The sequence below is a fragment of the Neopsephotus bourkii genome, unplaced genomic scaffold, assembly GCF_033783945.1.
Source record: "Neopsephotus bourkii isolate Nb327-2 ecotype Australia unplaced genomic scaffold, CSIRO-AGI_Nbou_v1 NB_549, whole genome shotgun sequence".
NCBI lineage: Eukaryota > Metazoa > Chordata > Aves > Psittaciformes > Psittacidae > Neopsephotus > Neopsephotus bourkii.
The window spans coordinates 26726-54566 of NW_026901050.1; the positions used below are offsets into that span (position 1 = coordinate 26726).

General features: G+C 37.3%; 1 protein-coding gene across 3 annotated transcripts in view; it reads left to right on the forward strand.

Moving 5' to 3' along the window:
- Positions 1–2445: 2445 nt before the first annotated feature.
- TAX1BP1 (Tax1 binding protein 1) overlaps positions 2446–27841 on the forward strand; it is a 56623-nt gene continuing 31227 nt past the window's right edge. For all 3 annotated transcript variants that reach the window (XM_061351006.1, XM_061351004.1, XM_061351005.1), the window contains exons 1-4: positions 2446–2659; positions 14296–14398; positions 18061–18248; positions 19858–20016. In XM_061351006.1, the coding sequence (XP_061206990.1) occupies positions 2483–2659; positions 14296–14398; positions 18061–18248; positions 19858–20016 (627 nt within the window). In that variant the 5' untranslated portion in view covers positions 2446–2482. The remainder of the gene's footprint in view (positions 2660–14295; positions 14399–18060; positions 18249–19857; positions 20017–27841) is intronic.

Here is a 27841-nt window from a genome sequence, read left to right on the forward strand (position 1 = left end):
GAACGGAGTTTAGGGAAGGGTCTAGGCTTCCCCGTGGGACGGGGAGAGGCAGTGCAGGTAGGGCCGGGGGTGTCAGGTGCGTCCTGTCCAGCTAGGGCGGCGTGGCTCGTCCTGCGTTGCTTTTGTGTTTCCTGCCCGACGAGCTTTTCGTCCTCCCGTCCTTTGCGGTGCATGAAACTAAACGCGTCAGTCAGCTTCCCCGAGGGAATCGCTTGTCATGTCAGTAATGAAGCCGAATCGTAGCTCTTCCTCCTTCTGGCCTATTTGCAAACCGGGATCTGTGAGCTAAGTAAGCAAGCACCCAGCATCCCCTAAACTATCCTTGAACTGTAAGTAGATCTGAGCTTCACCTAAGCCCCCCGGATTTTCCTGCCGGGGAACAGTAATCCCAGATGATTCTGCTGGTCTGCACAAGTTCATATTAGTGAATAGCTCTGCCTTGGGCTTGGAAACCAGCCTCCCTTTACTAGTTTCACTAAGGCCGGTACTCAGCTGTGGTAGCTGGCAACCAGTGTGCAGAGAGAAATGTTTGGGTTTTGTGTTTGTGTTGTTTTTTGTGTGTGTGTGTGTGTGTGTGTGTGTGTGTGTGTGTGTGGCTGTTGGGTAGTGTTTTTAGTGTTTTTTTCCTTTTTAATATCTTCCTAGAATAAACTATAAATTTTTAAAAATACTATTAAAAAGTTAAATTCAGTTGGTTTTGTTATTAATGCTTTATTCGCTCTTTTTGTACTTACTGTGGGTAATGAAAACTGAAACTATTTCATGCCAATATTTGGCTTTATTTATTAAAAAATAAAAAAGGGCTGTTGTATGTCTTCTAGAATTGTAGAAACTGCTGCTTCATAGCAGTTATAGTTCAGAGTGGATTGGAGAGATGTCTTAAATGTAATCCTCTGTTTTGAGAGGTGTGGGAGTTTTCAGGGTTTTACTATGCTGTAACATTTCCTACACTCTTCTGGACTCTGAAGCTGGATAACAGATGGGATTTATGTGTACCCTGTTGTCTCTAAAAACCTGTCTTTTGGTCTTTATGCAGTTTCTGGCTCATATAGTTTCTTGATTTTGTCCTTTATATATGTTAATCTTTACAACATTGGCATTTTGTCATGTTGCTGGTCTTTCATCTAACACCTGATACATCAAAATAATATAATGACTGCCCATGTGTACTTCATGTGTTACACAAAATTGGGTAGTAGTAAGCTGAAAGCATAGAGGGTCTAAACCTTACATGCCTTTTCTTTGTTTTGAATGATGTATACCTGTTTAATTCAGAGCTCATTTTATTTCAGAAAATACGAGCTCTTTGCTGCTTGCTTTTTAACTGGTGAAAAGAAACTTTAAAAGGCTACAGGAAATACACGGACAGCCTTTAATCTTTGAACTTCTTGAGGCTTTCAGTGGCCCTTTTTGGGACTGGTTTTCATGTGTATCTTTTAATGGAAGTTATGTCACATACTTGGCAGTTCCCTCATTCAAGGTGTGAATTTGCTTGGTCAGTATAAAATTACTTTTAATACTAGATGCAAGAATAGGATGGCTTATCTTCCTAGAAACGTGTTAGATGTATAAGGCCCTGATCCTCCTAATACCAACCACATTGACAAACTTGTGATTGTACATTGAAATCAGATACTTGAAACTTCTCAGTTGCTTGTCTTGGATTTTTAGCAGATATTGCTGAATCCAGGGAAGGGTTGTTCTTGTTCTGCTTGTGAAGCATTTTGCATTGCTGTAATTTTTAGCACGATGTATCCTGCATGAGGTGGTGAATGGGAAGCATGATTAAAAGCTTTTGCAGTCTGACTGATTAGTGTTAATCTGTCACACTGCATTCATACCTAAATGTTCCCACTATCAATGAAGTCTGTTGTTTATGGTAAGGCAGCTAAATATGTGGGGCTGGGAGCATATGTGTTACGGTGAGAACAGTAAAAGATACCCACGGTCTGGTAAACAGAAGTAAGAGAACTCTTTCTTTTGAAGAAGAAAAAACCTGTCTTATTGAGAGGGGAAGAAACACTTCATCTGTAAAAATACTGTAAAAGGCACTGAGCCATATAGATTCTGAGAAGAGTTCAAAGTAGTGAAACTATGGAGCTTTATTTCACCTTCCCTGCCACTTCCAGAAGCATTGAGAATATTTAATTAAGTTAGAACCCTGCTTTGTTTTCACATCACTGCTTTAATTTCCCACTTTCTGCTACTGTATTTGAGTTATAATACCGAGGGCATTCAGCTAAGCAATGCTTTCTCTCCATCTTGATGTCATTGCTGAATGACTGCCTTTATTCTGAGAGGTCATTGTTCTGGAGGGGTGCTGAGGCAGTGAACTTCGAGGACTGATTCTATAGCTATCTGTTTTCACAACAGAGGAACTAATTGTTAGGTTTGTTTGTCTTGTATATTTCAAATAGATTTTTGTAACTTATTTTCACACTATATTGAAGTATCAACTTCAACAATTTTGTTGCAGATAATCATGTCATCCTTTCAAGAAGTGCCATCTTCAGCTAACACTTTGCAGACTTCCAATTTTGCGCATGTGATTTTTCAAAATGTTGCAAAAAGTTACCTTCCGAACACACACCTCGAATGTCACTACACTCTGACCCAGTTTATCCATCCTCATCAGAAAGACTGGGTTGGTATTTTCAAGGTAAGTCAAGCTTGTTCTGTTGCTGTTTCTCAAATGTTTACTGTCTTCTCTCTTACCAGTTAAAAAAAAAATGAAGAAAAACCCCAAACCAGTAAAAGCTCTCTCAAAATGAAGTGCAACATCACTTAGGCAATGTATTGTATTCGTGCTGTCAGACTGTGAGCTTTTGTAACAGAGCTCAGAACAGAGATCAAAATTAGAGGAATGGGAACACTTTAAGGCTGCTGAAGTTAAGGGAAAGTGTCATGCGGTGGTGTTGTGCAGAGTTAAATGGAGATGATTTGGGAAGACGTGGGCACAGATTGACTTCAGAACAGGACTATATGAAGAGTATGAGCTGCAGTAAGTGAAATGTGTGTGGAAGGAACAAAAGCTCATCTGGAGGTATCCTGACATAGGTCCTTGACTAATTTTTGTTGCTAGAACAGTGTGAACAGTATAAATGACTGAAATTACTCAAGACAGACCCTTGAAACAAGGATGAGGGATAAGGCCACATCTAAGTTACTTGGAGTTATTTGTAAAGGTTAATAAAGCTTCGTTTATGGGAATACAAATTGATTAATTCTTAGAACTGCTTCTATTTAGGACTTTGATCCATGTTGCTTTGTCAGTATAGCTCCTAGTAGAAGATGCTTAAATTCCTTACTTGAATGGTTAATGGAAGTTTTGATTCAGGCTTTAAAGAAGTGGTGCTTTAGTAGTGGGGAGGGGAGAGAGGTAATGGACTATCTTAGTACTGAAGGACCTTTCTCTTTAGAACTGTCTGCTGTTTTAAGAATGTAAATGTGTGACTTCATTGTAATCTGCAGGTTATCAATGGATTCATAGTCTATATTCAAGATAAATTACCTTTCTGCAAAATAGAAGTACTCTATTCTGCGTAACAAAGCAGAAGCATTTTCAATGCTATGTGCAATGACTGTACAGTCAGTAAATTGTGTGGGGGAGGCTTTAGCTCACAAACAGGCACATTGGTGGGAAGTTTTTAAAAATGTGTGGATATATATCTTTATTATCCTCAAAGGTTTCACAGTGTGAGCACACTTGAATGTTAATGGCGCTAATGAAACTTAAAGTTTTGATGAATTTTTTTTTAATAAGGGTGCTGTTCATATTGCATATAAGCATTTTGAAGTTATTTAAATTGAGAAGTAAGTATTGTGGCTTTGTTTATCTCAGTGAGGGAGGCAGGACCCTAAAAATACCAATTAGGGAAATTTAAGAGCATAAAACAGTCTTTCAGTGACTACATGAAATGCTGTATACAATGGACAGGTATCTTTGATACAGTCTTGACTGTGATGATGGATTTGTTAAATTACTGAGGTCTGAGTTTTTATTCTGCTTTAGCAGTGGCAGGTAATGAAGTTTTGGCAGTTACTTGAGGATCATGCTGAGCTGGCATAAGGTAGTACTGTTGCTGAAAGAAACACCTTTTATGCAGAGTGGTTTAATTCCTGTGCTTCCTCTCCTTTATGTGAATCAAGCTCTTGTATGATGAATCAAATCAGGGAATTGATAGAGGTTAAGACCAGCATTTTGGAACTGATGTTTTGGTTTTGTGTTTTTTAAAATGGGAGTTCCCCAGCTGAATTTGCAGTTCACCTGATTCTCGTCATCACAAGGGAAGGAAGCACTGCAAGATAAAAAAAGGATGAAAATTGTTTTCTTTCTGTGATGATGTCATCCTGAGAGTAAGCATTATGAATATACTGTCTTATTATAGTACAGTGAGTTAGATGGAGCCAGCTGTCCAGATGCATCTGTGTCTGCAGATACGTATGTGTATGAGTAATCTTTACAGTAAACTGAATTGTGAAAATGTAATCTTGGGATAGGCAATAGACAGAAGTTGTACTATACTGTCATCTGAGTGTAAAAATGAGTGGCTTCTAGAGAACTAATTGTTCCTGGACAATCAACAAACCACCTGGAGGTGGCTGGAAAGCTGATGAAACAAGCGTAGGTTTTATAATTTACCTTGGATGTGATGCATGTTTAGTAAAGTGATTTTCAGCATTTACAAAAAAAAAAAAGGCAAATCTTTACTAATTGTGAGAACAGTAATTAATGGCTTCTGTGTTGCCATAGTATGCAAGGAAAGCAAGGCTTCCATGCAAGAACTCAAAGCACCAATTCACTGACTAGTCATGTAGAAGGAACAGAAGTCCACCTTGTTTTTCTGAGGTGAAAGAATTGCATAGAAAACAAACCTGTTTAACCTTTGCCTGGAATTGCACAGAAAGTTACTAGTGTTGTAATAGTGAATACTGAACTGAGGGAAAAGTTGTCTAGTTTAAAAAGAAACAAAAAACTTCCAGCCAAAAAAATGCAGTGGTAATTCCAGATTAGTATAGAAAATAAGTATGGAACAACTGATTCCCTCTCCGTCCCCCTTGCCTCTTTTTCATTGGTAAACATTCTGTTGTTTTTGGTTCTGATGTTGACTTCTGTTCCATTTTAAGAGGCAGTGACTTCAACTGTATTATGTCCTGTGTTTGCTCAACTGGTTAGCTAAGAAACTTTTATTGAACTAACCAAAATTGACAGGTACTTTTTTAAAGTGAATGGCTTTTATTTAGGTTGCAAGTCTAAGTATATTTCTTGAGCAGCCGTGATGTCTTGAGTAGATACAGATTATTTGTATCCTTGTATTACCCTGTTTGTTTCGGTAGTCTGGCTTCTTATGCAGCTGCATAGTGAAATGGATCAGGGAAGTGATCTGCCAGAAAAAAAGAGCTCCTGCTCCTCCGTCTTTTACCACCTTACTTTACAACTGGTTTGGTTCCTCAGCTTGATCACTGTGTGTTGCAATGGGCAACTCTGCTGGCATCACTGTGATGAAAACAAGTGAGCTAGCAAGGTGTGTGTGAGAAAGGCTACACCTGCTTTATTGGTGTGGCTGCTTAATGTGGGATGGCAATTAAAGCTTTTTCAAATCTTTTAAGAATTCCGTTCTGAAGAGCAGCTTTTAAAGGTTCGGTTTGTCAGTTTTCCTTTGTAAGTGGAGCTAATAGTACCAGACGCAAACCCCAATTTTATATACTGACTCTTAATTTCTAGTTTGTGAGTTTTAAAATGTTTATGTAGTATGTACTACGTGTATAATAGGATCCTTTTATCCCATGTACATTTGCATTTGTGATTGTTGTAGTTGCTGTTAGTGTTGCACAGCTTACATAGAAAAGGTGATGTTAGAAATTGAGTCCTTTGTAGGAGCCATAGATTGCTTTTAAGAGTTTCTTTCTATGTGTTTTACTCTTACTTGTTCAGTTATGTATTTAATACAGAACGTCATTTTGTTTATCATTATATCAGTCTTTTTCACCTTGTGTACATTATTTTTTTCACTTGATAGACTTAATGGATTCAGTTTTTCTTTCCTCACTGGGAATGTTTCCAGTTTTCTGTGTCTACTTAGTATGCCACTTTCATCACTGACTATTTTGTACTATGAAAAGGTAATGGCTTTAATGGACGGTACCAAAGCAGATTCCTTCATGTTTGCAGTTGTTTATTTACAGATACCTTCTTCTCAAGGGTATTTTACAAAGCAGCTTAAAATAAGGAACCTAAGGCAAGATGAAGCACTGCCTTTCTGTTCTACATCACAAGCATCAGGAGGGTCTTGTTGGGAGGTAGAACAGCTCTTGAAGTTCAGACCTGAGCTAGGGATTTGTGGCATACAGCATTATGACAAAGAACTGAATAAATTGACAAATAAATAGTTATTCTAAAACTTAAATTTCTACCAAGTTCTCTGTGCATGCTGTCCATGAAATGGTTTATGTTGTTCCCCACGTGATTTCAGTTGCTAAATGCTGTGAGCATAAGGCACATCATGGTGGTGGCGGCTGTAGGTTTAAAACTCTTACCAAGAAAGTAATTTTTCTACTGTGTCCTGGACTGCATCACCAGCAGCATGGCCAGCAGTTAGAGGGAGGTGATTCTCCTCCTCTACTCTGCTTTTGTGAGACCCTGCCTACAGTTCTGTGTTCAGTTCTGCAACCCCCAACACAAGAGGGACATGGACCTGCTCAAGTGATTTCAGAGGAGGCCTGATCAGAGGGAGCTGGAGCACCTCTGCTGTGAAGGCAGGCTGGGAGCGTTGGTGCTTGTTCAGCCTGGAGAAGAGAAGGCTCAGGGGGGAGACCTTAGAGCAGCTTCCAGTGCCTAAAGGGGACCTAAAGAAATCTGGAGAGGGACTTTTTACAAGGGCATGTCATGACAGAGTAATGTCTTCAAACTGAAAGAGGGGAGGTTTAGATTAGGTATTAGGAAAAACTTCTTCACCGTGAGGGTGGTGAGGCACCTGTACAGATTGCCCAGAGAAGCTGTGGTTGTCCCATCCCTGGCAGCGTTTAAGGCCAGTTTGGATGGGGCTTTGAGCAAGCTGGTCTAGCGGAAGGTGTCCCTGCCCATGGCAAGGGGGGTTGGAACTAGATGGTCTTTAAGGTCTCTTCCAATCTTAACCATTCTGTGATTCTAATTTTCTGTCGTTTAGAAAAATGCAAACCCAGAGTTCATCAATTGAAAGAGCAGTGTTACATATAGGAGAATTATTTTGGATATACTAGTTTTCTTACAAGCGAGGTTTCCAAACACATACTCTACAGCAAAGCGTTTGACACGGTCTCCCACAGCATCCTTGCGGCTAAATTGAGGAAGTGTGGTCTGGATGATCGGGTAGTGAGGTGGACTGTGAACTGGCTGAAGGAGAGAAGCCAGAGAGTTGTAGTCTATGGGGCGGAGTCTAGTTGGAGGCCTGTATCTAGTGGAGTGCCTCAAGGGTCGGTACTGGGACCAGTATTATTTAATATATTCATCAACGATTTAGATGAGGGAATTGAGTGTACTATCAGCAAGTTTGCTGATGACACTAAGCTGGGAGGGGTGGCCGACACGCCAGAAGGCTGTGCTGCCATCCAGAGGGACCTGGACAGGCTGGAGAGCTGGGCGGGGAATAACTTGATGAAATATAACAAGGGAAAGTGTAGAGTCCTGCATCTGGGCAGGAACAACCCCAGGTTCCAGTATAGGCTGGGGAACGACCTGTTAGAGAGCAGTGTAGGGGAGAGGGACCTGGGGGTCCTGGTGGACGACAGGGTGACCATGAGCCGACACTGTGCCCTTGTGGCCAAGAAGGCCAATGGCATCCTGGGTTGTATTAGAAGGGGGGTGGTTAGTAGGTCGAGAGAGGTCCTCCTTCCCCTCTACTCTGCCCTGGTGAGACCTCATCTGGAATATTGTGTCCAGTTCTGGGCCCCTCAGTTTAAAAAGGACAGGGACCTGCTGGAGAGAGTCCAGCGCAGGGCAACTAAGATGATTAAGGGAGTGGAGCATCTCCCTTATGAGGAAAGACTGAGGAGCTGGGTCTCTATAGTTTGGAGAAGAGGAGATTGAGGGGTGACCTTATTAGTGTATATAAATATATAAAGGGGGAGTGTCACGAGGATGGAGCCAGGCTCTTCTCAGTGGCAAACAATGAAAGGACAAGGGGTAATGGGTACAAATTGGAGCACAAGAGGTTCCACTTAAACCTGAGAAGAAACTTCTTCTCGGTGAGGGTGACGGAACACTGGAACAGGCTGCCCAGGGAGGTTGTGGAATCTCCTTCTTTGGAGACATTCAAGACCCGCCTGGACACGTTCCTGTGTAACCTTATCTAGGTGTTCCTGCTCCGGCAGGGGGATTGGACTAGATGATCTTTTGAGGTCCCTTCCAATCTCTAACCTACTGTGATACTGTGATACTTTTGGGGTTGGACCTTTTGCAAAAGCTTGGAGGGGTGGGAAGTATAATAATGCAGACTTCTTTCACAACAGAAGTTCTGAATATGCATTGGTTTTATTCTTTTTGTATATATTCATCTTTCATTTTCTTCATTGTCCCCTACAAGAGGCTTGAAACAAGTTCTGACTTGATCTTCAAATCTGTTGTCTTCCATTGCTGCTATTTTTGCTGTTCTCACATTCTGGAGGTTCATGTGTAATCAAGTTCCAAAAGATCTCAATCAGTTATGTCCTTGCTTGTTACTAAGGAAAAAAAAAAAAAGGCAGTTTTACAGATAAGTACCTGTCTAGTAGTTGACATAGGTGTCCTGAGCCTGAGTCCCTCTTCATGCAGTTTTATGGGAACTAGAATTTGAGATCAGCTTTCCCTTTGGAGAGGGTTTCTGTGCAGAAAAACCTGATAGTTCCTAACGTGGAGTCAGAGGGGAGAAGGCTTATCATTCTTGATCAATTTCACAGGAGATCTGTACTCCAGAATGATTGAAGACCAGTGTCCCCTTTTTATTGTTCTCTGCTTATCTCTGATTGATCAAAATCTGGAGAGACCTTTAGACTGATCCAAGTCTAAAACTTTGAAATGAAGAAAAATAATTAATATGTGCAAGACATCTGGTTGCAGAAATGGTCTATCTGGTAGGTAAGCCTAATCTCCAGATGGGGAAATCTGCATCTTGTGACTTTTACTTCAAATAAAGTGAAATAATCATATGTCCATGTGATTTTTTTTTTATTTTTTATTTTTTTTCCCCCATTATTAGTGAATAATGTCCAGATTTGTGGAAGTGTTTGAAAAACTTGCTTGGCCTTTAAGCAGCAGTGCTTACCACTCTCTCTAGGACATGTGTGTGCAAGTAGGTGTGTCAGATCTTCAGTATGCAAGAGAGGCAGGTTTACTACATCCCAAAGGCAGAAGGAAAGAATGTTACAGGCATAGTAAAGATAGTGGTTAAAGAGAGTAGTGTTAGAGGTGTGGGTGTTTGTGGGGGATGTCATAATACTTTCTGGTTTTCTGGAGATTTAATTTTGCTGAGGCCAGCATGCTGGAAAGACCTGTGATATCAGCAGGTAATCTTGCATATGGGAAGCTAATGACTTTGGTCTTGCTGTGTAATTAGCTGACTGTTCCGCTGGAACTTTTCTGTTCCTTGGTTCTATTTGGTGTATTTTCCCAAGTAATCTGTACTGCCATTCTTGTAGGATGTTGTCAAGTTGGTACTGACTGCCTCAATGTATCCTTAGAGAGGAAATCTTTTAATCTCTTAATGTCCACATTTATTATATTGACAACGTAAAAATCATGATCTGATGTTCCAGTAGCTTAACATTGGAAAAACTGAATAACCATGGTTGGGAAGATTCTTAGTAATTTACTTGAATACAAGAAGTGCCTGCTTGCCCTGAGAGAGTACTCAGTATTTAGGAGGTGACACCTGAGCTACTGTTTGTGCATTAGTGCAGTACCTGTATTTACATGCAACTTCATTTCTGACTTTTCAATGCACTGATTTATAGCAAACCTCAAAATTGTCTGTGGGGAAAAATTTGTGTATTGTAATATTTGATTCACATAAGAAATGGCTTGGTGGTTGTGCTTTATCAAGACAATACAAATATGTCTATATAGTACTCTGGGTTATTTAGTCGCCTTTGCACTGCCAATAACAGTACAACTTGTGTGAGTCTTTTCAATATCCTGATTTTGTTGTAGATTATTTTCAGTTTTTTTCAAGATACCAGTTACTTCCATATATGCAAATCACATTATGAAGTACAGCACAAAAGCTGGAGTTGCTATTGACCACATGTGTATAGAATTACAGTTTTTCTGGCATGAAATTATCACTGCACAGCAGGACATGATAGAGGATTGTGTACTGCATCGTACTTCCTGTTGTTAAAAGAGTTAGGAATAGAATTATTGGAATTGGCAATGTTTTGAGAGTTGCCATCCTCAAACTACAGTGATTTGTGGGTTTCTGATTTACCTTCTCTGGAAAGACATGTCATAAATAACTGAGATAATCTTTTTCTTAAAAAAAGATAAAGAAATTAATGGTAGTGTTGTTCACTGTTTCTGTAGTAAGTGAAGAATAATCTGGATTTACTTGTTGTTTCCTTTGAATGACCTATAATTCCAAGTGTACTTTTCTAAATCTAATTGCCATGGTAGATTTGTGTAGTCAGAGACAGAATTGGCATAACAAAGCCATCAGTAGCTGGTAAAAAATTTTGAAGTAAAAGATTGTGCTAATTTATAGTTCTAATGTGATGGTAAACAAATATCTTGATTAAATGCCACCCACCCTTTTTTAATACATTTTCATGCTTATCTTTTGAAGGAAACAGTAAGTTTGTTGCTCTTTGATCTGTCATGATATTTCCTTGGACAGTCATTTACATATGTAACAGATTTTCTTTTAGAGAGTTCATATTGTTTCTATATTTATTTTGATTTATACCTCGTAGGAGAGAAAGTTGATCCAATAGTCTAGGCACTCTGTCAATGTCATTTTGACATATTCCTCTGAACTGTGAGATAGATAATACCTTGATATTGCAACAAATGCCATATGTTCTCAATAGCCCAAGTTAAAAGATTGCCTGTATGTGTTTGTAACATTCTGCAGAGATGGAGTTCTTCAGGTCTGAGTACAAGAGAACATTTTAAGATTACAGCCTTTCATAAAGAGTCTAGAGTACCTTGTTCTACCCCAAAACATTACAGCTTTAGGGCTTCTACTATATAATACATTTTTATCTCAGTGTGAATAGCAAGGTCATGTCTGAAGTGAAGTCTTAAATGGCTTGTACCGGGGTAAGTCAAAGTTGCAAGTAATGTAAGGTGACTACAGGCATCCTGAAGAAAACGAGGTTGTAGCTTTGACTTTTTTTACTTACTTTGAAATGTCTATGCCTTAACGTTACTGAAGTGTACTTTGAGTATTTTTCCTGATGTTCATGTTCTGATTATTTTTCTTTTAATAGTTTGGTTCTTTCAGAATTGGCATCTAGGTACTGTTATTTGATGACAGTGTATGCATTCAAAAGTATATTGCATGAGTGGCATGTCAGTGTTAACAGTAAGCTATGAGTAATTTTGCTCTGTATGAGCTTCTCTGCCCCTAGGTATTTATTTTTTCCATCTATTAACTGACTTAGAGGAACTTGTCACCTGTAGTTGCCTGTAGTAGGCTGTGATGGCCTACAGTAGCACTAGCACTGCTGTGACTTTCAACTAATTTTACTTGGACTCAGGGTTATGGCACAAACCAAGCCTGCTGTCAAAAAATCACTTCCTAGGATACTGGGCCCAATTGTATTTTGCTTGGACACCTGCGTTTCCTGTGATTTGAGTCAAAGTAGCTGTTTCTTACCATGTGAAATATGTAAAGGCTGTTGACTTAATTATGTTGTGTAAGGTATGTCCAAAGCCTTGTGTGCTGTCTGTAATTTTGCTTCTTTCAGAGTAGCTTATTGTCTTCTTGCAGTACTTGGGGTACTTTGCCAGATTACTTTCTAAACTGGAATTTACTTGAGGAATTACAAAAAGGGCATATTTTTTACTCTGCAGAGTTTTATGGTTGGGTTGTGGTGTGGCTTTTTTATTCTTTTTTTTTTAATTGTGTCATATTAGATGTTTACAATAAAGGCTCATTGGTTATGCCTCAGTTGGTTCAGCTAAACCAGTATTTCCTGGGTTTGCTTCTTTGATCTGCCAATGTAAGTATATGTGCTGTGTAGATAGGTGAAACCTATTAATGCAGCAGAATGAACCCTGCTGTTCTTCTAGTTGCATAATGGCTTTCTGAGGCCAAGGAAGAAAATGCCAAGTGAGCTTTCCTTACAGTGGTGTTTCTTTAAAGCACTCTCTTAAGGTTGAGTTGACTTCACCGAGGCATTACAAAAAGAAAGAAATGGAACAAAATAGAAAAATTTTCCATCTTCAACTCATACATGAAACTCAAGAAATTATGAAGTTTGAAATAATTTTTGGATTGTAAACACTCTGCAGTTGTAAGGCAGAGCTTTTCTCTTAGAAAAGCTTCCTTTTAAGATGGACCAGATGAGAGTTTAAGGAGATTCAGCAGAAGAAAATGTTTATTGTTTTTCCTCAGTAATATATTTGATAACTCATTATTGGCATACAGACAGGCACACAAATTGTATTTTTTCCCCACCCCACTCCCCGTTTATTTTTCTAGTCGGCTAATTCTAGTGATCTTATGGAACCATATTGTGAGTGAAATGCATGTATGGGGAAGCTAATTGCCCTGTGTGGCATTTCAGTAAGAAAGGGCTTGTATATGTGGGGCAACAAAGAAGAAAGAACTTTCATGATGACTATGCGTATTTATTAGTAGAAGGTAAACCTGTCTGGTATGAGTGTTGAGGACAGTTGACTGTCCCTACATGCCCAGCAAAATTGCATAGTACCTGGTGTTAGACATCTTAGCCTTTACCAGACTTCATTGTTTCCACTGCAGAGTTGGTTTATATGACTAAGAAGTAATTCATGATGTCCTAATTGAGATAAACCTTTTTACTCAAAAGTAGGAAATAGTAATATCATGAATGGATTACTCTGTAATGTCCTATTAAAACTTTCTATTTATGGAGGGACAATTAAATAAAGGGGGGGGTGTGTTTGAGTAACACTTTGTACATAATAGCAATCTGGATATGACATTTTTGTAGGAGACATGATGTTTAATAATGTTTTTGGCTTAAAAATATGGGTTGAGAAGGTGAAAGTAGGACTTGGCTTCTGGATTATTAATCTGTTGGTTGACATCAGTGGAGTTTGGGGGAGTTAAATGTAGGTAAATGGGGAAGAAGAAGAATGTGATGAATACCAGGTTAGCAATGACTTTATTTCTACTTCTTCTTACAACGTGGGTAATTTTTTTTTTCTGTTGGTTTAGGGACGTTGCATCATACAAGTTCTACGTGCTCTTTGTCTAAGAAATAAGGATGTTAATATTTTTTGTGTTTTTTAACTCTGAGAAAAATGCTACTGGAGTTTTTTATTGCTTTACAGGAGTTGCTTTGGGTTTCAGGTTTGGATGTGTGTATTTCAGACTTGTTGGAATACGTTTCTTCAGAGGATAGCATTTCTTATTGTACAGAACTGCACTCTTAGAAAAGTCTTGAAAGCATATGTTTACTGAAATTAGTGGAAGGACTGCGCCAACTTAGCTCAGGTTTTCATGCGGATTTTTTTCTCTTGCAGACACAGTGTATCTGTAAGAGTTAGCATTCCAGTGAAATGCAGGTGTTCAGTATTGCGGAAGTTGTCCAAAAAGTGCTAGTTTAGCCTTGTCAAACTTGGCCTTTTCAGAAGAGAAAGCTGTGTTTTTTCATTCTTGCTCTGTGTTTTCTGATGGACCTGTTAGAGTGTGCATACAAAATAATCACCCTTGGCAGAACTTACGCTAAGAAAATCTCACTATAAACTTCAAAATTAATCTTTTTGATGTAGTAATGTGTATCTTTATAGAAAGAAAAAATGTACCAAATAGGAGTTTAATGTATAGTGAAAACTGTCTGCTGTTTTAATTTATATAGACCATTTTATTGCCTTAGACCCATTTATTGACTTAGGTAACAAGCTTAATAAAATTCATGCTAAATCTTTGACATGCTTGTTAAAATATTCCTGATTTGTAAACATTAAGTATCTTTTTATTGCGTGTTGAAGCAGAAATATGCATATTAGACTTGTGTTGTAAAGGCCAGACCATGGTATCTTAACTGTGTATAACAAATTCATCTGCTGTATGTCTTCTCTTTCCTTTTTTTTTTTGTTTTGTTTTGTTTGTTTGTTTGTTTGTTTTACTTTAGGTTGGTTGGAATACTGCAAGAGATTATTACACATTTCTTTGGTCACCTATGCCGGAAAATTATGTGGAAGGATCAACTGTTAACTGTGTGCTGACTTTTCAAGGTGAATATCAAGCAGTATCTACCTGTATTTTCCAGCCTAACCAGCTTTTAAAATATTTATCTCTTCATTACAATGCTGAGGGTTCAGAGTTCTAGACTTTTAGAAACATAAATTGGAAGAGAATTTTCACACTTCACTGTGTGAAATTCAGTCTTATTTCAGATGCTAGAGAAGTTTTAAGGGGAAGTATGTGACTTAGTATGTGACTTTTTACGTAGTGAACAATATTCATGACTGATAGAGAAGTGTTGCTGGAAATTATTAAAATACAGAAGGTGACTTTAACAGTCAGCAGGGCTTTTTAATCTCGGTATCTGTTATCACACTGCGTCTATGTTGTCTTTAGTCTTTGGACTTTAAAATCTTCTTAATATAAAAAGATAGTCATCAAAGAATAAATAATGTAGATGATGGTTTGGTGAGAGCTCAGATTAGGCAGAGTTGCAGAGGACCTTTTGACAGTGAGGAATTGATGAAAATGACTCGAGTTTTTAAGAAAAGAATAAAGAACAAAAAAAAGTTACGCCACTGTACAAATCTATAGTATAACTACATTTTCCACACTGTATGGGAGATCAGAACCCCTTCTTTCCCCTCGCCATCTCAAAAAAGGTCTAGTAAAAGAAATGAACAAAGCGCAACAAGGAAGAGAAGAATTAAGAAATAGGTTCTGTGTAAAGGTGTGGAGTTGCCACACTCTTCTTGTTAAATATAAAAAGAGGCAGTGGCCATGGATTGTGGCCTGGGAGGTTTATGTCTAACATTAGGAGCAACTTTTTTACTAAGGTAGAGTAGTGGAGCACTAGAACAGATATCCCTGGTTTGCAAGAATGGGACTTCCACAGTTTCTTAGACACAGCCACTGTAGTCTCAGGCTGGTGCTGACAACAGTCTTTTGAATGGAAAACTGGACTAGGTAAACTTCAGAAATTCTGACAGATTTTTCAGCCTGGGAAAGGAAAATAATGGGAAATGACCAATATCTCTAAATTCAGTTACCCGTGGCATGAGTGCGTTATCTAGTGTTCATATTTAAAAATACAGGAATCATCAGTGTAAGCTACCAGTGACAGGTTCAAAACTGAGATAGATATGATAATTGCATAACGCAGCCAACATGCAGATCTTCCTGCCACAGAGAGAACATTATGAGCTTTAGAAATCTGTACGCATTTGAAGTTGAATGTAGAAAGAGCACCTCCATTAAACTTGCTTAATGCTTTTCTGCTTACTAGCAGAATTTTATGTATGATCTTACGATCTTTTTTACTTCCTGGTGTTGGCTTTATTCTTTGTGTGTATGTGTGTGTATTGCTTAAGATATATAGAAAAAATAGTAATTTAAGGCCTGAAATGACTACTGTGTTAGCTTGTTGTCTTTGTTAAAGCTGCATATACTAGCTGCAAATAGCAGTAGCTTGGATGAATGCTCTGTTCCTTTTTTTATGCCAAGTTTTTTTTTTTTTTCTGTTACTTTCAATGATGATCATAATCTGGAGAAGTTTCCAAGGAGATCTTATAGCAGTTTTTCAGGGGGGAAAAGGAGGCTTGCAAGACAGATGGAGAGGGACGTTTTACAAGGGCATGTAGGGATAGGGGAAAAGTAATGGCTTCAAGCTGAAAGAGGGGAAGTTTAGATTAGATACTGGAAAGAAATTCTGAGGATGATGAGGCACTGGCACAGGTTGCCCAGCGAAGCTGTGGCTGCCCCATCCCTGGCAGTGTTCAAGCCCAGGTTAGATGGGCCTTTGAGCAACCTGGTCTAGTGGAAGGTGTCCCTGTTCATGGCAGGGGACTGGAACTGGATGATCTTTAAGGTCCTTTCCAACCCAAAATATTCTATGATATCCATGTGATCTGCCCATTTTGCAACCTTGAAATCTGTGAAAAGTATCTGCTCTGTAGGAACTAGAAGGAGGCCATTAGTTTCTTTTAGTTACCAAGATTCACTGAATGCATGAAATTAGGTTAGACTGAAACTAAAAAGTGACCTAGAAACCTAGAACTGTACATGCCATTATCAGAACTTTGTATTTTAAAGTTTTGCTACACATGAAGAGAGCAGGTAACTCTGTCCCATCTGTAACATTCCATGCTGACAGTCCTTCACTTTTACAGTGCTGCCAGATTTAATCACTATTCAGACAAGCTCCCAGTTGTGTTTGGCAAGGCATTTTAGTGCTGCTGAGATTAGCTCAGTAGATCTTACAGGAGCTTAATTAGCAGCGATAAATAGTAAATGTTGTGCAGCATGCTTTAAATATTATTATTTTTTATGATAAGTAGGTATGCTGGAAGAAAATAATAAGGAATCTGTTCTCCATAGTATATGTTAGATACAGGAAAAACCCCTTTAAGTAGTTTTAAAATCAGATTGTCTGAACCAGTATTAAAACTTGGAGCTGCAAAGTAGATTGTTCTGAACTCGTTTCTGTATAGCATCACCTTATTTATGCATTGGATTAGGTAAACTGAACTGCAGTGTTATTCAGGAAAGCGTAGTCAGGTCCAAAAGCAGAATCCTGAAGTTTTGAAATTAAGATACTATTCATTATTAAACTACAGTTAATAAAGTATAAGACTTATGGAAACATGAAGTGCTTGATACGAGTGCTGTCTGTATAGCATCCGTAATCTTTTACCATTTGTAGAAAACGTAGCTAAGAGTACTGGGAAGTCTTCCAGGAATCTGAAATAGAAGTTGGTGAACAGAAATTAATGATGAAGTTAGAAAGGGAGCAGATTGAATTGTAGTGAAATATGAACAAAAACAGGTGACATCACCTGCTGGATCGAGCACTGGGTGAGGATTTATTATGCTAGTATCAGACTCAGTCTGGCTAGCATATCTGATAATTAAGTGTTTTGAATAAAGCCACTTGGTTTTCTTACCATTAAATGGGGTAAGGTGTAGTTTCTTGATTTTATTAATAAAGGTAAAAATTTCATTAGTTCTGGAAATAATTGTTTACCTTCCACAAATATTGCCACATGAATCCAGGTGATGTAAGCAGCTTAATGTTGAAGCTTTCGTGGGCAACAGTTTAGCTGAATAGTCATGCAGAAATTTTTCTGCAGTAATTTGCCAGCATCATGCAGTATTACTTAGCCTCAAGAAAGATGATTTATTTTTTATCTTGCATAGTCTTGAAGATTATTTTTTTTTTCAGTTACTAACAAATAAGTTTTTAGTTAAACCCTGCACAGTACCCTCTCCACTTGGCACTCGTCTCATCCATTCAGAGCATGTGCTTTGGCATTTAAACCCAGCAAAAGTATGTTGCTTACTCTTTGTTCTGTAATTGTACAACAGTTATGTAGTAATGTTGTCCTGATCCAGCTTCAGGGCATCTGATTGCTAATGATTCTGTTTCATAAATATATAAACAGCAGTTACTACCTAGTGTACGCAAAGTGGTGTGTACATAGAGCACCTATTACCTGACGCTGCTATGGTGTTCGTCTTAAAAACAAGGAGCAATTATTGGGGGATGAAAGTTACTAAATAAGATTACTTTTCTCCTGTTTTAATGGTTTATCTGTGCCTTACTGAGGTAATGAGCATGAAATTCGCGATGTAGATATGATCTGATGATCTGTTTTCTGATAGAGAGTTGTATGTTGTGTAGAATACTTCTTCAAATACGAATTTATTTTGATAGGATATTATCTACCAAATGACGATGGAGAATTTTACCAGTTTTGTTATGTGACTCATAAAGGAGAAATCCGTGGAGCAAGCACACCTTTCCAGTTCCGTACCTCTTCCCCTATTGAAGAATTGCTAACTATGGAGGATGAAGGAAACTCTGATATGTTAGTGGTGACCACAAAAGCTGGACTTCTTGAGGTTTGATTCAACAATTCTTAAAATGTTTTCTTCTTTTTTTAATATACACATATACACACACATGCATACATTCACAGGTATTGAAGAGCAAACCAAGATGAAAAAATCTACGTATGTATGTGTAAGGTACATATTTTTCCCTTGCTCTCAAGTATTTGATTGGAGTTCAGAACATTTGCAGGTTAAATGAGTAAAGATTTAAAACTGTATACAAGTATGGTATAGCACTAAGCAAAGACTGGGAAACCATAAGAGGGTAGTTGCCCATCTCTCATATCTGTGCTCTCCAGCTCACTGGAGGAATGAAGATACCCCTGTGAGGCAGTGCCTGTTTTAAGGACATATGTTACAGAACCAGTATACTTCTATTTGTGCACAAGAGCCTTGGAAACAAAGCTGAATAACTGCATTTGTCTAAGTATGTTAGAATAGCTCTTGTTTTATTTAAAACAGTGTTCTGTGTGTCATGTTCTTTGCTAGATGGATGTGGTTAGGCTTGTATGCTTGCATCCAGAGTCAAGATGTTTCCATTTGATATTTTGTGGGCTGAAAACTAATTAAACCTAAACAAACAAAAAAGCCTACCACCAAACTTGATTGTATCAGTTGCTTATTGGAAAATTGCTCAGTAGTTTCCTTGCCTTGCTCTCAGACCTTTTATCCTTTTTTCAGTTGCGTCTAGGCATATATGTGCATTTTATTTAGTTTTCCAAATTCAGGGATAAGAGACTTAGTATAGGGGTACATTTGGGATATTTTTGCTTTTCAGATATGTGCTCATAGTACTAAAATGAATGAAAAAAGAATTTTTGAAGTGTTTTTGATTGTCTTGGTTGATAGATTCGAAAGGGTGGTTTGAATCAGAAGGGACCTTCAAAGGCCATCAAGTCCAACCTCCCTGTAATGAGCAGGGACATTTTCAACTGGATTAGGTTGACCAGAGTCCTGACCAGTGTGACCTTGTATGTTTCCAGGGGTGGGGCCTGTGCCTGCTCTCTGGGCAGCCTGTGTCAGTGTTTTACCACCATCGTCATAAAAAATTACTTTTATATCTGGTCTAAATCTCCCCTCTTCTACTTTAAAACGATTACCCCATATTCTGTGGCAGCAAGTCCTGCTAAAAAGTCTCTACCCGTCTTTCTTAAAAGCCCTCTTTCAGTATTGAAAGGTGGCAGTTTATATGCTGGTCTTTACTTTTGGCTATGTGTCTCTTCATGTTTTATTTTTTGTGAGATTCCCCAAACATCACTTGAGAGGGTGTGTTTCTCTCTACACTCAGCAACCATTTTTTCACCAAGCTGTCATAATTATAATTAGCTCTTCCATAATTGCTGTCACTGGGAACAGTAAAGGCACTTCACTTAAGGAGCTAAAACCTGAGTATAAATTAAAACACAGCAAAGTCTGCTATCTAATGGTAATGTAGTACTGTTCAGTTAAAGGAATGAAACTTCAAGAATTTGGGAATAATGGGAAAACAGTAAAATAGCTGAGCCAGGGGACACATATTTTGTGCTCCTACTTAAACACTGGAGTAATTTGTTGCCACTTAATGCATAGGAATGAAGGGGAGAAAAATTACCAAACCCCAATGTTTTTGTTTTTTCAGTTTAAAATTGAAAAAATAATAAAAGAAAAAGAAGAGCTATTAAAGGTAACTTCTGTTCTGGAAAACGAAACGGCACAACTCAGAGATCAAGTTGAAAGACTGGAAAAAGAACTTAACCATGAAAAGCAGAGATACGACCAACTGCAAACAGAGCAAAAGGTTAGTTGTTTAACTGATTAAAGGTGACTCGTAATGTCTGTAATCCTCCTTTTTCAAGAACCAGTTAAACTGTGTGAAAATCAGCTATCAAAACCCCTCAGTAGTTAGATAGACATTTACACTAGAATAGGTCAGTTCCTATTAACCTCCTGCCACTATTCCTTTTATGTCGTAAAATGGTTAAAATATTTAAGGCTTTTGGTACCAGGCTTGGTAAGATAATCGATGACAACTGTTACCAGATGTTTGACATTTTAACTGTGGAATTCATAGTGGAATTCGTTGATAGTTTAAAGTTCGCTTATGTTAACTTAAAATGGAGGAAGGCTTTTCAAAAACCTCCCATTAAGGGTATTGAAAATGGTAAAAAACTCTAGTATTAAAATCAAAGATCAAGGCTTAACAAAGAACGCTACTGCCAGAGTATACCAAGAGTGAAAAGTAACTAGTCATGTCTTTGAAAGGTTTCGCAAGTTTTGAAGGTTTTCAAAGGGAAAAGAACAAACCTAAAAATCAGTTTAGTGTTAATTGATAGCGAAAATCTAAATCTAGTCTAAACCAAAGCAAACCTAATTTGCAACTCTACATATGGTAAGGAGGAAACTCAAATATAATAAAAAATACATAAGAAAAGTTGGACCAAATCTATTTTTAAACTGCTGCTTTTTAAAAAAACAACTTTTAGGAGAAGATTAAAAACATGTGGGAGGGAGGTGGTGACATGGACAAATTTGAAGTAATGAAGCCTATATAATTTAGCTGTGGACAGCAGTTAATAGGCTATTTCTGAGTACTAGTATGTATATGTCAACAGTTCTGCGTGATACACCTTTAATAGGAATTTGTTGAGGGAATTTGAAACTGTTGAAACTTTGTAGTTTACTTTTGAACAGTCATAGTGAAATGAACTAGAAAGTTGGATAAGGAAAAAAGAAAGGACAAGGTCTTGTTTAGAAAAAAGATTTTCCTATAAAAGAATGATTTTAATATCAAGTACATGGGAGAACTAGCTTAAATCACTGAGACAAAAATTGTATACTTGAAATTATGTGTTCTATGGATTTGCAGAATCATAAGCTTGGTGAATAAATCTGAGCTACAGATATATTTCATTGTCACTAGAGGTTCTTATTAAAAAATGTTTTAATCTGATGAATACATTTAGACTGTATAGGAACAAAAATGTCTTGAGACTTTCTCACATTTTACCGTGGATTTAGATAATCAAAAGTAGTTTTGCCTTAAAGATACTACATCTTTGCAATTAGAATTCATTTTCAGGAATGTTTGGTTTGTTTTTTTTTTTTGTTTTGTTTTGTTTTGTTTGCTTTTGGCCTTGTATTTTGTTGAAGTGATGATGCAGTGTGAAAAACTTCTCAATTATACTTAGATTAGGTGCCTACATATAGCTCCACTGAGGCTCATGTAGATCTACACGTGTCTGGAATACTAAGGAAGTTTTCTAGCTAATGAAATTATTTTTTGTCTTGTAAAACAAGATAGTCAAAAGTTTAAATCTTTTATGTTCTATTCTCTGTTGTTTTTTTTTTAAAAAAGTCTTCAGAATTGAAAAAATCTAATTTGTTTATATGCACAAGCAGAATGTAAGTTGAGTGTTACTCTTGAAAATTAAACAGGCATCTCTAAATCAGGTGCAGTAAGTGAACTTTTCTCACCATTAGAAAGTTGAGTAAATAATACGTTGTTGCTTTCTCTAAGCTTTCCAGTCTTAAAGATCCCTTCTGTCTTCTTGCCTCCCTACCCCAACACATGAAATACAGCGGGGGCTCAGGGGTTATATGATTTATCTTTGTTGGGAACGCATACAGTGTGTTAATGGATTGATTTAAAGATTCCTGAGCAGCAGTTATGCAGTGCACAGTTGGATTACAGTAACTAGGTTTTATTTTCCTTGTGTTTATTAAAAAAAGAAACACCCCCCCCGAAAATCCCTCCCCCTCACCCCACAACCAACCAGCAGAACAAACTCCCCAAAACTACTCCCTGCAACCCCCCAGCTAATCTAGTTGGTTCCGTGTGATGTGAATAGTTGTTCTTTGCAATAACGCCTAAACAATGCGTTAATTTGGATTTTTTTTAATATATAAGGGATAACCTTGAAATGCTAAGTAATCAATATATATATATTTTTTTAATTTAACAGCTTACTTACTATGAGCTAGGTTGATTTGGTTTGGCTTGTTGGGTTTTGTTACCTTTAAGTTCCAGAATGGTTATTTTAACTAAATATTTATATGGGCTTTTATTTCTGCTCTTTTATCACTAAACTTTTGATACAGAAATAGATAAAAGTGGAGTTGATAAATTAAAAATTTGTATCTTAAAAAATGTTCAACTTGGGCAAAGGTTTAACTATTTGGAGTTATATTAAAAAAAAATCTTTCCATGTACTTTAGAGCATATAGGCTAAAGAAAAAGCACCAAAACAAAATAGCTCATATGAGAAAATACAGTTGTTGTAAACACTGTATATCATTACCTTTGTAGTTTGAGAAAGCTGTAAGTGATAGCAATCTTTATTTCTGTCAAAGATAATGCTAAGCTGCATATAACCTATGTACAATTTCTTAACATACTTATTTTTTTCCTTTTTGGAAGTACTGCCATCATGAAATGCACAGAAGAGAGCCCTCTAAAATGACAATAGTATAAAATACTGTATTTAAAAAGCAGCAATGGTATGAGCAAAGGAAGTGGATATGTCTGTATTACACACATGCATTTGATTCGCATGGAGTACAGAGCTGCTTAGGCTGCTAATGTACTGGCAACTACTCTTTGGTTATTACCATTTGTATTGTGGTAAGGGGGCCCTGGAGATATGAACCCGTTCATACGAAATGCTCATCAGTCTCCCCCTTTTCTAGAAATCTTACACAGTTTCTTTGGAGCAAATAATACTGGTATCTGAGCTCATGTCTTTATCTTTTGATCAAATACATTATTAATCTAACTTGTATTTTTATCATAGAACTGAACGGAATGTGGATGGTGTGGGTAGAAGTCATAGTACTTTGGTTATCTTCCTGTGTAGTGTAAAATTTAGAAGGTAGATTAATTTTGAGTTTATGATACGAGAATGTTTTGCTGAAAACATAGTTCTCTTAAAATCACGTTTTTATTGATGTTTATTCCTATGCCTTTAGGCTGCGTTCATCTTTGTATTGATTTTTATCAGTCCTTTGCTTTCATAAGCAGATCAGGAGTAGTTTGGATCATTGAGAAATACTTACAGCAACGTTGATTTCTTAATATAGACAGGATAGTTGTTGACAGTGTCCCAGCTGTATCACAATTAGTCTTTCCCTCCCACTCTTGATTACTTGATATCTCTTCCCTACCTAGTTACTCTCATAGAATTCCGGGCAGCAGAACTATTGTCTTTGTCTGCCTTTTTTGCCTAGTTGGGATGTTTTGAATGTGGTCCTTTAAGAGGCTCTTTAGGAAAAATATTAGGAAATGACTGATATACTTTCAGCTTTTCTCTTAAAAATACAGCAGTCTATTAAAAAAAAAAAACAAAACAAAAAACACCGACAACAAATTTTAAGTTGTGTTCAACACATAATGGTTCTGCGGACACAGTTTTATCAGGTTGTCATCACCATCACAAAAAAGAGTACATGCAAGACACACAGCTCTCTGCTAGTCAGTGTTTGTACTCAGATGGAATATGCTCTCCAGCTCCACTGTTTATAGTGCATGCTCGTATGCTATGATTATTACTATTAACTTGTGTTAATCACTCCACCTTGGCAAAGCATAAGATACTGTAGAACCTGGGACAAATTCAGTCTTTATTTTTTAGCTTATCTTTTCTCATAGCCAGTGGCTGCTTAATGCAGAAGGTCGTTCTTCTGAGAAGGCCAGGTTAGGGAGGGGATAAGTAAATATTTCCCATTCTCCAGCTTCCCAACATGCACATTCTTTTTAGTTTTCTTACAAGGCCTGTAGTTTCAGTTGAAGGAAAACAGTCGCAATATTCCTCTGCAGGAATATTTTTATGCTTGCTAAACCATTCCTAGACTTTGATTTTTTTTTTCCTCCCCAGATGACACTGAATTAGCTCTTACATGGTGTGAAGGTTTAACTTAATGTGCCACTACCCTGTGTAGGAATTCAGAGTAAATGTGAAATTATTGGAACTGTTTCAGAAATGTCACATCTTTTTCTTACAACCTTCTGTTTAGTGTTTCAGAGTTAATTTAACTAGGATGATGTTCCCTGATAGCATACTTTGAGTCATTCTGTACATACAGCTTGCGGCTCTACTAATATAACTGCTAAAATAATGATGTAATTACTCACTCTGATGATTTTACTTAAGAAGGTGACATATTGTACACGGTCACCAGAATTGTTCCAAGTTGTTTTCAACATTTCAACTTTTTGTTTGGTTTCCTGCTGAGATAACTTGTTCAGTGGTACATCCTCAAGTATGTTGAATCACATTAGTAAGCTGCTTTTACTTGAATATATTTTATTAAAAAAACCCCAAACCCAGAACACTGGCTAACAAAACCTCAGCCTGTTTTTATCTAGAAAATAATAACACAAATACTTCTAATCACAGCCTTGTACATCATGAATCTAAAAATATATACCTTGTGGATGTGGTTTAGTGGTGGACTTGGCCGTGGTAAGTTAACTGTTGGACTTATCTTAAAGGTCTTTTCCAACTCAAATGATTCTGTGATTCTATGAAATAAAAAGAACTCATACTTTTTGCTCTTGTGTTCCCAGTTTTGCATGTTCTTGAACTGTGTAGAAGCTCTCTGGCAGCAGCGCACTTGCCTGCTGCTTTAAGATACAATATTACTGTGCTGAACAAGGGAAACGTGCCATAGTTATTGTGTCAGTTTTTAATCAGTTGGGCCTTCAACACTGCAGTCCTTCAGTTTTGTGAACACAGGTTTTGTAGGTTTCTGTAGAGAGCAGGCTTGCAAATGATACTTTTGCAATCATTTGTCTCCCTCTAGTGGGTTGAGAGCACTTCTGAACTGGTTTCTTTAATGTTACAGTGCTAACAAGTCTTACCTTTGTGGCAGTGATTTCCATATGAAGAGAATCCCCTGTTTTATTCTTTTAGTGACTGTTCTATGTATGAATATTTCTTAAACTAGCTAATTGAAATTTCACTGGATGATTAAGCAAATTCATTTGAGATGTTCCGCACTTCAAATTATGCCTTCATGAGAATGACTCAAAGCAATAGCACATAGTGGAATTAGAAGACATTTTAAGAAATTAACCTTGTGAAATGTAAATGCATGCTGCAAAATCAGTGTGTGTAAGTACTTCAACTGCCTCCTGCAAAAAATTGTGTGTCAGTGGTCTTCAGGGCAGTAACTGAGTGATGTTACTTTGATGAGCTTTTACTGAGATAGGCCTTAGTTTTGTAGAGCTTTGATCTGTTTAACAATGTTAGTTGGAGAGATTAACACAAATTACTACCACTGTAATATTGTAGGTTTTTGAAATAGAGTATCTTCGGTGTGTTTAGAGCAGTCAGTCATAGTCACAAAGATAAAAGCTTAATATATTTGAGCTTACGTAGAATGAGTTTACAGTTTTACTGAATGCTTACAATTTTATTTTAGAAAGTAAAAATTGCAGCTTCGGTTTTCCTTACAGAACATTCAGGCCCTGTGTCATGAGCACACTCAGAATTTGCAGCGGCTGCAAAGGTACTATGTCGTGTTCATCATCTCTGTTTAAAGGACCTCTGAGGAGAGTATGATGTCAGTCAGGTGTTTTACACGATTCTGTTGGAGCTGCTATGATGTCAATGGGATGAACAGAAGGCTCCTGCAGATAAGCCATCTAGACTCCCTAAATTCTCTGCAGGGTATGAAGCATAATGGTTTCTCTAACCGTAAATTACATCCAGATAAATCAGTCCAGCTGGAAGGTGCTGCTGCCTTTTTTTATTTTTTAATTTAATAAATAGCCTTTTATTTGGTGAATTACCTCTTTGACATCAGTGTTGCAGAGCTCCTTCTTAAGCTCTCATTCTTCTTCATTACTGTGTATACATTCTGTAAAAAGTAAACTGAAGATTGTAGTTATTAGCCATTCATCAGAGGTGGGTGCTTTAGGTGTGGAATGGTTTTAAAAAAGTAGGTAGGGAGTTTTACATGTTGAAAAGGGAAGATGAAGCATAAAAACCCCATGGTGCCAATTGACATCCTGCAAGATGTCACAACTAGAAATAGTCTTGGGTTATATTTTTAAAGTATTTTATTTTGTGTGGTGGATCTCTCTCTGTCTTAAGTATGCTTGAGAAAATGTATCTGTTGATTCACAGGAAGGGATGTCTATGCTGCTTTTCTTCCTTTAACTGGACTGTACTATGAAATATTTCACTGGTGTTGCAAAAATCCGTTAGCAGTAAGAAATAAGTAGGGAAAGTGTGTTATTCTTCATTGTTTAGCACAGAGATTTGTGCCATAGTTCAGTGTTATAAAAAAGATAATCTAGAAACTTTGTTGTTCCATTCTCAAATGGAAATTAGTAGTAAATTTGCAGTAGAAGTTTAATAAATAGATTTTAAACGTGTCAAGGAAGAACACAGGCATGATCTTCACATATCCTTTAGATAGAGCTTATAATAGCTGTAAGAAGTTTCAGTTGGTGTATTTATGATTAGTTACACAAGCCTAAAGCAACTGATCTGTAATTTAGAACTTTTTGATGTAAAAACTGTTCTTTCAGCAGCTGTTCATAATGTACTAATAACCAGATCATGTTATGTGTAATAGCAATACTTTGCAGGGGGAGGACGAGTGTTTTATGGGATTACGATAAAATTATTTTTAAAAGAATAAATATTGAATCGTTTGCTATTTTAGAATAGCACTAAAGATTTTGGTGCCCCCATCTGTCTTCTTATTCCTTATCTGAAGGTACATAAAAAAATGTCAGTGGAATTATGATTATGGGGAACATAAATTCAAGGGACAACTACGTCAGATTTTCTTTGTTTCATTTCACTACTGAGTCTCCTGTTAGTTATAGGAATTTCTGGTTTGGTAGCTTCGTTTTGCAGCAATGAAACTGGCCTAAGTAATTTCTGACTACTTATTTTGACTCTTACAGTGCAGTTTACATCCCCTTCCAACCATAAGGGTTCTGCAAATCTAGGGAGGAGGGATGGGGAGAACTGTATTTGTAACTAGATTAAAAGTACTATCCAGAGCAAAAATAACTTTTAAAATTGTTGAGGGTTTTAAAACCAATTCATTAAAATGATTCATGCTGTTGCTATGTTTTATTTTCAGTTAAGAAAGTGGAGGAAAAGGTATAATATTTGGAGATGTACCAGAAAAATAAATAATAATTACAGAAAGTAATTATCTTTTTTGTAGTAGAGGTGGTACGCATAGTTGCTCTGTTTATTATATTTTTCCCTTTTAGACTCCTTCAAAACCAGTCAACTTTTACCTGTAAAATAGCCTAAGAGCACTCATTTTAAGTTTTACAGGCACTGAAACCACTGTAACCAGAGCATATGGAACTGGGATTGTAGCATCTAAGTTGAATTGCTAAAAATTCTGTAAAATAACAAGTTGTCTCTAAAAATTAATGCTTTTTTTTTTTTTCTTTCAAAACTGTAGGCTTTGGTTGTATCTAAACAAGTTTATTAGGTGAGAATCTGTTAAGTATGGAACTTTTACATTTTAATACCATGTCCCCTTAGAATAACTAGCAAAGCAGCATCAATTGTAATGCTGTTTGTGGAGTGAATTTTTTTCAGGCTATTAATTCCTTTTAATATATGTTACATTTGGCAGCCTGTTTGAAC